General features: G+C 35.7%; 1 protein-coding gene across 2 annotated transcripts in view; it reads left to right on the top strand.

Moving 5' to 3' along the window:
* The window catches only part of LOC106876608 (gastrula zinc finger protein xLCGF3.1), a 10,138-nt gene extending 1,699 nt beyond the window's left edge, over positions 1 to 8,439 (top strand). The window contains exons 1-2 of one of the 2 annotated variants that reach the window (XM_014925218.2): positions 7 to 148; positions 2,783 to 8,439. In XM_014925218.2, the coding sequence (XP_014780704.1) occupies positions 3,074 to 4,189 (1,116 nt within the window). In that variant the 5' untranslated portion in view covers positions 7 to 148; positions 2,783 to 3,073 and the 3' untranslated portion in view covers positions 4,190 to 8,439. Of the gene's footprint in view, positions 1 to 6; positions 149 to 2,782 lie in introns of those variants that run through there. The other variant, XM_014925219.2, reaches the window with a different exon arrangement.
* Positions 8,440 to 8,971: the final 532 nt, after the last annotated feature.

The raw sequence follows: 8,971 nt of genomic DNA, 5'->3' as shown, positions 1-8,971 counted from the left end.
ATATAAATATGACTAGTATCCATTAGTCTAGTATCTATTACAAAGCATGGACGATTTTGCACGAAACCTTCTTTGTAGATGCGATAGGCATGTAAAGTTTGTTTCAACGAATATATCATAATCAACACGTCGGTTGATTAACTTAGAGGTAAATATATTTTCAAATCAATCTATTAATTATCGCTGTTTGTCTATGTATCTTTTTAACTCAGTGGACCTCCCCCCCCCCCTTGGGTGAGGTCCATATAAAATTTTATTGTTAAATTCTATGTGCAATGAATTGGCTATACTTCTACAAAACACAAAATATTTTAATTTTTTATACAATTTCTAGGGTCGTATGCGGCCCTGAGAGCCGCGGTTGTGAACTGATTTACGCACTCATATACGCATGTGTGTGTGTACATACATAAATACATATACATACACGCACAAGTATGTGTGCATTATGATTTTATCGACTGTAACTTCTAAGTATCGCCAACTGCAGCTTGTTCAAATTATTTGGATGAACCACGATTGGCAAAACATCGAAATCAGTCTGAATAAAATATGTTATATATCAGATTCTACATATTTATTCAATGTTTATTATTTTTATGTATTTTAAAACCACATACAATTAATTGAATATACTTTATATTTAAATATATATTCACATAAATGCCTTAATATATACATATTTTTTGATAATTGGTCTCTCGGGTGCTTCAATTATCATATTTTGCTCACAGTTGGTAACGGTATTCAAGGTGATATCAAGGAAATAAATATAATGAGAAAAAGTATAGCATCAGGATCCTTAAAGTGGAAAATTCTGTCCTTATTCAACCTTTATAATGTTGGAAAGTCTTAGACTACCTCCTTGCACAACCCTCCTCTTATCACCCTACTAAAGATCCAAGAGCACATCAGCAAATCCTATTGACTTCGTTGTTATTGTTGGCAGTACACCTAAGACTGACATTATTTGTTACCACATGAGGCTCTCTCAAGAGAAGATAATGTTGTTTAAGTAAATTCACTTTTCTAAAGGAGATGAACTCAAATTTTTCTTCCTATAGTAACATGCTGGAGATTCCACTCCCTCCATCCATTAAATAATATCATCTAAGTCAGGACTTCTGTTGAATCATTAAATCCATTGATGATTTTCTGGGGCCTAGACTTCTGTAAAAAATTTTATTTTACTGTGTTTGATGAATTTATGGTCTCATGTATGTAATGATGACATGTGGGCCTAACTGAAAAGGGAGTAAAAAAATTAAAATTGAGATTGTTTTAAACTTGTCCAACACTATTATAAAGAAAGAAGAATTATCAGGATGCAAACTATTTGATCTTCTCATTAATAAAGTGGTAGTGGCAAAATTTTTCACTAATATTTAGTGGAAAGACTGGTATTTGGCATTTTGAGAACCATTGGCCTTAGGGGATACCACTAATGATTCAGTTGATCACAGCATGTTTGGTTAATCCACTGCAGTAGCTTCCTCTTAACTCCAATATTAGATAGCTTTTGCATAGAATGTTGTGGTCACCTTTATCTGTTGAAGCAATGATTTGGAACCCTCTTCCTAAGCATTTAAAATGTTATCAAAGTGCTGCAGATATTGTAAGAAAGTCTCTGCCGTTGTGAAAACAATGCTGGTTGGGATTTAGAAGTTTGTTGACCTCTAGAAACTCAGTTATTGTTTATCTTACTACCACCTCAAATCTCCGATAAAGTCCAGTCCTTGTTGCTGTGTGATGGCTTGAGTGTATCAGTGGCCCTGAGAGCTATGTCTAGCAGAGCACAAGCTCTTGGTATGGCCTCCAACGCTGTACAGGTTAAAGAATAGAGGCCAGATTAATATGGACCATCTCTTCCCAGAAGTAAAAATGGGTTTGCATAGAATCAACATCCCTACCTAGAAAAAAATAAAAAATACAGAAGCATTGATGACAATTCAGAATCAGCAAAATATGAGAGAAGACCTTCTCAGCATAGTGTGATCTAGCAAAGTCCAAAAAGGAAAAGGAAAAATCAAACTGGAGAGAAGCAGCAAAAACATCCCAAAGTCAAGAAAAGTGGAGAAAAGTTGTTGATGGCCTATAAGGAGCAAAGGACTTAAGGAAAAAGGTCATCTCAAATAATTTAATGATATGAGAGGTAAGGAATATCAGATGGTAATGTAATACAAAGTGACTTATTCTCTTTTGTGAAATCTGGGATAGAAAATGATTAGATATACAGCCTGTGCCCAGTGATTTCCATCAGAGAGATTAGCTACAGCAAATTGCATATGAGGTGACACATTACTATGAGCAGTTTGAAGTGTTACTTCAGATGTGGGTGTTAACATATGAGCTATATGTGGTGGTAGGGAATGACGTAAGTGTGGCTGTCTACATGAGTTATAATGCTACATGTCATTGTGTGTAATGTTTTGTGTAAGAGATTTCAATATTTATATAAATTATATTTTACCTGTGTAGGTGCTAATGTTTTTTAATCCTTGGTCAGCCTTGATGCAACTGCCCTATAATCACAAATGTTCCAGTCTAAACCATCTGGAATTTCTTTTTAAGGTGACAGTGTAATTTGAAGGAAATTTGTTTACTGTTACTATTATGTTGAGTGACCATTAAGAGGCTTCCTTACTGGCTGATAAATGTACAAAAATTTATGCCAATATTTGTGAACTGTGTTTATAATCTTTAATGAAATATTACTTCTAGATAGCTGCATGACAATGTTTTTGTATTTAATTGATTTAATTGAGTTTTTGTTTCATTTCAGTCTTAAGCAGGCATGAGATATATAATCCTCCTTGCTGACAAGTTCATCCATCTCAAAGACAAAGTTACCTCAATGAAAAAACATCAGGAACCAAGATGTGTTGTACTGTAACAAACCCTGACTCTGTTGCAACATCCATATTCACAACGATAGCACTAATACAACCATCAATAGCAACAATACATTTGAAATCGAACCCAGTATCATACTAATTTACCTGACAACTCTCAAAAGACTTCTCACCATATCTATCTTTCACTTTCTGGTGACATTTCTTCCAATAACTCAGCGATGAAAGATGAACTTCATGCAGACATGTTATGTATTGACAAATCAAACATAAATACGGTTAGAGTGTCTGAAAATGACTTTCACAATGGAATATTGGTCACTCCACAGGCTGCCATTGCATCATCATCATCATCATCATCATTAACATCATCATCATCATCAATAACATCATCATCATCATCAATATCATCATCATCATCATCATCTGTTGGATTGTCTCATAGCAATCCTCATTCATTCACATGTGACATTTGTGGCAAAATGCTGTCACGAAGAGATCACTTGAAACTACACAAAACAATTCACACTGGTGTCCGACCATATAGGTGTGAGACTTGTGGCTGCACGTTTTCTAGGAATCATCACCTCATGCGGCACATGGGATCACATTTGAGTGAGAAGAGATTCAAATGTGATATCTGTGGCAAAGCACTGTCTCGTAGCGACCATCTCAAAGTACATCGGAGGATACATACAGGTGAACGTCCGTTCAAATGCCAGATATGTGGTTTTGCATTCAGTAGGCGTGACAGATTAGTAAAGCACAATCAGTTGAGCAAGGGTAAAAGAAAGCTCAGTTGTGTTCCACCTAATTTTACTGCTCAAACTAAAGAATTAACTGAGTTGGACAACATTGAAATGAGTATAAGCAACCAGTTAATAGTAAATTTAAACCCTGCAATACCATCACTGCCTCAGTGCCATCAACAATCCCAAAGGAATAGTAGCAATGACAGTGATCCATCTGATAAAACGCACAAAGAGACAGCATATGTCTTTCTGGACTCTTCAACATCAAATTGTAAACAAGAAAGCACTAATGCTCACCAAGTCAACAACCAATGTGAGCTACCTCAACAAGAAATAGTTAAGAACCAGTCAACAAATCTTACAATCAATCAAAGCTCTTTGCCAGCCCAAATAAGTGAAATCCTTGTACCAGAAGAGAACACCAAAATGCCTATTATTCTGGCTAATTCTGGTCAAGTGGCATCTGTATTGCCAGTGTTCCCAACAACTGTTCAAATGACTCCAGCAATTTTCCCTGCCCTACAAATGTATACAAGTGCAGCGCCTCTCAGTATTCCCTCACCACACATTTATGTCACTAAATAATACCATGCCTGAAACTTGAAGACTGCATATCTATTGGTCTGTTTAGGTTCTTGTCTATGTAAACTGTGGTAAACTAAATCTGTCACCCAGTTTAACAGCTGATCCGTGTGTGCCTTTGGTGGAGTCGACTTTCTTGCAAGAATTCTTACTAGTTCTCTAATGTATGGATAACTTCTCTTCCTTCCCCACCCTCTAGTCTCAGAAGGAATAAAGAAGAGAACGGTCACTATCTTTTTTTTTCTTTCCTGGCTAAGCAATAAAAAAATATCTCAAGAGAAAAAAAATTTGAAGGTATTTGATCTCTAAACAGAAGAAACAAATACCATCACAGTAGAAAATTATTTTATTTAATTTTCTGGCTCCATTTTCTCTAAAGTGGAATTCATTTATTTGCTTTAATCCTTATTTCCATGCTATCATGGCAGACAAGTCTGTATTGCTAACACTTAACTGTTTCTCAAGTAAAGAATTTTTCATTCCACTTATCTTTCAATGTGTGGAGCTAGCAGAAAATTTGTTGAAAGGAAAATGTCAACAAAATCATTGTCCATAGTTCAGTGCATTTTCATGTAAAGCCCAATGTGAGCATTCAGTTATACACATATATGTATGTATTAAGAAGTACACTGCCCAATCACATGATTTCAGGTTTAGTACCAGTGCACAGAAACCTTGGGTAAGTGACTTCTACTAGCTCTCCAGGTCAACCAAAGCCTTGTAAGTCAATTTGACAGAAACTAGTAAGAGGCCTTTTGTATGTAAACATACACCACACATATAGATGTTTGTGTACATACGCATGTCTGTGATGTGTATTTGTTTATTCTTATTTAAAGATCATGATGTTCAAATGCTGATGTTGGTACTTCTATCAATAAATCATCTGCTTTGTGCCTTTGAAGCTGGGTGGAATAAGAGAGCCCTTGCTTGGAAAATAGGTAAGCATTAGCATTAGGAAAGGTATCTGGCTGTTAAACATATATATATATGTATATATATGTATGGCTCCCGTGCAGGTGGCACGTAAAAAACACCTTTTTGAGCGTGGCCGTTGCCAGTACCGTGTGACTGGCCCTCGTGCCGGTGGCACGTTAAAGCACCCACTACACTCTCAGATTGGTTGGCATTAGGAAGGGCATTCAGCTGTAGAAACTCTGCCAGATCAGATTGGAGCCTGGTGCAGCCTTCTGGCTTGCCAGTCCTCAGTCAAATCATCCAACCCATGGTAACATGGAAAATGGACGTTAAACAATGATGATGATGATATATACACACATATATATTTCGTCCAAGATGCAGATGAGTACCAACATCCCAATGTGGCCAGTTTGATAATTGCTGAGAATTCTCTGCATGAAACCAATGGTAGCCTTGTTAACCCACAAATAAAGAATATCTATCCACCCATGTATTCACCACTCATTTTCACTGTCTGATGTAAGTGTATACATGTGTGTGGTGTATATGTGTATTTATATACATATGTGTATATATATATATATATATATATATATATACAAAATGAGAAAATACATTGTGGAACTGTTATTTTAACAAGTTATATCTATTTATCACCTGAAGAGACATCTGCACCATTGGATACTCCTGAACCAGTTAAGTATCCCACTCATTTGGGATCGATGCCAGATGTGTTGAAACAATTGTAATAAAAATTCTCATATCTTCAATCTTCCGTCTTTCATTTACTATATATATAATGTGTGTGTGTTCACATTTGTATGCACATGATAGGCTTTGTGCAGGTTCTGTCTATCAAATTCAGTCAGAACCCTAGAGCTATATTGGATGACACTTGCTTGAAGTGTCATACAGTGAGAATGAACCTGAGACTATGGGCATCTGGCTTCTGTTATGTTATCAAAATTTAGCAAATAACTATGTCAGCATCTAAGTCCTCTGCTCCTCAATACAAAGCTGAATTGGCAATATACAGCGTCATTTTGAGTTAACAAATGCAATATTAGGAGGTTGATATCACTTGGAAAAAGATATATACATATATCCTTTTATTCTTTTATTTCATTCGTTGGTTTATGGCTACGCTGGAGTACTACCTTGAAAGATTTAGTCAATAAAATTGACCCAAGAACTTATCCAGTTGGGGTTTTTTTTGCTGAACTACCAAGTTATAATGGACACAATTGAACACCAGTTGTCAAGTAGTGAGAGATAACAGCACACACACACACACATATGCATATAAAATGATGGGTTTCTACAGTTTTAGTTTACCAAATTCACTTACAAGGCATTAGTTGGTCTAGGGCTGAAGTAGAAGGTACTTGCCCAAAGTTCTGAACATGAAACCAAATAGTTGCTAAGGAAATGTCTTAAACATGTGGCCATGGTTGCAATCATGGGAAGGTTTTATTTTTTGTTCTTCCAAAGTTAAAACTTTGACCATGATTTTTGTTGGAATATATTCTCTGATTATCATCTTTGACCAGTGAAAGTGATTTAATAAATGAAGTAACAGTCATCTCCTCACATATTAATGATAATAATGATTTTTCTTGATAATGAAATTATTATTATCTTGGTTGCTGTTGCTTCTTAATGTGTTAATGAGTGCAATGTGTTTTAAAGTAAACTCTTTCCATTATAGGTCCTTTGCATCAACTGTACAGACATGAAACCCATTGTGAAAGGGACTTGAATGCACCAAACTGAATACTTTAAATGTGTCCTGTCCAACCATATTTGTGTGAAAATCCTCTTTTTTTTGTGTAAGAAGGGATAATAGATGGAATTGAATGAACTTCTTCAGTATCTTATTGAATGAAAAGGGAAACTGGAGAGCTGAAATTTAATGAGAAAACATCATCATCATTGTCATCTTCATCATTTAAAAGCCTTTTTCAGTGCTGCCATGGGTTAGTTCAACAAGAACTGATAAGCCAGAGGGCTGCACCAAGTTCCAATGTCTGATTTGCCTTCGTTTCTACTGCTGGACCAATCACTTTACAGAGTGTATTAGATGCTTTTATCATAGTGATGTCACTATGTACTTGCAAGACAAGACCCCTCAGTTGAGTGGTAAGTAGTATTGAAGGAGGTGAAAGTATGATAGGAGTAGATATCTTGCTGATGAGGAGATACATGGCATTCACAGCTAGAAAGTGAGAGAGAGATGATGATGAGGATGAAAGCATACCCCGAGGCTATAGTAGAAGACACTTGCCCAAGGTGCCACGCAGTGAGACTGAACCCAGAACCATGTGGTTGGTAAGCAAGCTACTTACCACACAGCCACTTCTTAATAATAATAATGTTTCAAATGTAGGGGAAGAATTAGGTGAATAAATTGAGAAAATAAAGTATTTAACTGGCACTTTATTGACCTGGTGGGATGAAAGGTAGTTTAACCTTAATGGGAGTTGAATTCAAAATGTAAAGAGCAGAAACAAGCATCACAATGTATTTTGTTGGACATCCAAATGATTACGTTACTACATCATCCTAATAATAATAATGGTTTCAAATTTTGGCACATGGCCAGCAGTTTTTCAAGGGGAGGAGAAGTTGATTACATTGACCATAGTACATAACAGGTACTTATTTTATCAACCCTAAAAGGATGAAAAGCAAAGTTGACCTTGGCAGTATTTGAACTCAGAATGAAAGATGAACAAAATGCTAACAATTCTGCCAGCTCACCACCTTAATCCTAATAAAGTTTTTTTTACATGCAGCTGGAAGGTCAATTGATCAATGGAGGCTGAGTAACCACATTTTGAGAGCATTAGCTTAAGATCTAAGTATTTATCTGTTAAAAATTCATAGAAGCAACATTGCTCTCTCTCATGCATTGCAGTATTAATTATAATATATACAACCGCGTATGTGTGACCTTAACTGATGTTTATCAGTGATGGATCTGAATATCAGCAAGAAAAATAAAGCACTCTACTTTGAGTAAAGTCCCTTGCTATATTTATTCTGCACTGAATTACACACACTCCCTTTTCTCTCTCACTACCATAATGGCAGTGAACCAGTGATTAACTCATCAGGGAACATGTGATGAATGATGCAATCGTTCATTGATTACACTATCAAAACTAAATAGATAAAGTAATTTAACATACATTTTCTCATTTTCATGCAGACTGCTAAATTTAATTAAATTGTATGTTTGGAAATATCTTATATATTTTTCAGATGTTCCATACCCACAACTGTTATCTTCATTTTCATCTCTTCTTTTAATAAATGATGTAACTTTGAGATTGCTTTTTTCATCTTTTATTTTCTCCTGTGATGGTAATTCTATTTCAATGTCTCCATGTCAATATGATTTCATCATTTTTAATTACAGCCTGTGTAAATGAGAAAACTGATTTAATTTTCATCTCTAACAAATCTACGAGGTATTTTCTACATAGCTGCTCAACCTGTTAGAAATAGTAGCCAAATCTCTCTCAAATTACTGTCATCTATATTAATAAAAGTGAAATCCTGTCTGTCCATCTGGGATCCCTGTATCTCAGTCTACATAGACATATTATACCTGTTTGGAATTGGGTTGATCCTGGGATTGAAAATCTGCCCTTCATTTGGTTCTTGAACATTCAGCATTTAGATTTGATTTTAAAGCATTTGGGTTGCTATTTCTAGCAGGTAAGCAACCAAGGAGTTTCAATACAGATTACTATGATAGGTGAACCAGAGTTAGCTCCTTTTGCAAGCTCATTCAGGTTCAGTTAAATGAATGAAGAGATACAGGAAGTCGAAGATGGCTCCTGGAAATTAGGCTACTGT

This window comes from Octopus bimaculoides, chromosome 14 (assembly GCF_001194135.2).
Source record: "Octopus bimaculoides isolate UCB-OBI-ISO-001 chromosome 14, ASM119413v2, whole genome shotgun sequence".
Taxonomy (NCBI): Eukaryota; Metazoa; Mollusca; class Cephalopoda; order Octopoda; family Octopodidae; genus Octopus; species Octopus bimaculoides.
Note: the sequence above shows the minus strand (reverse complement) of the source record. Positions and strands in the feature narration are given on the sequence as shown.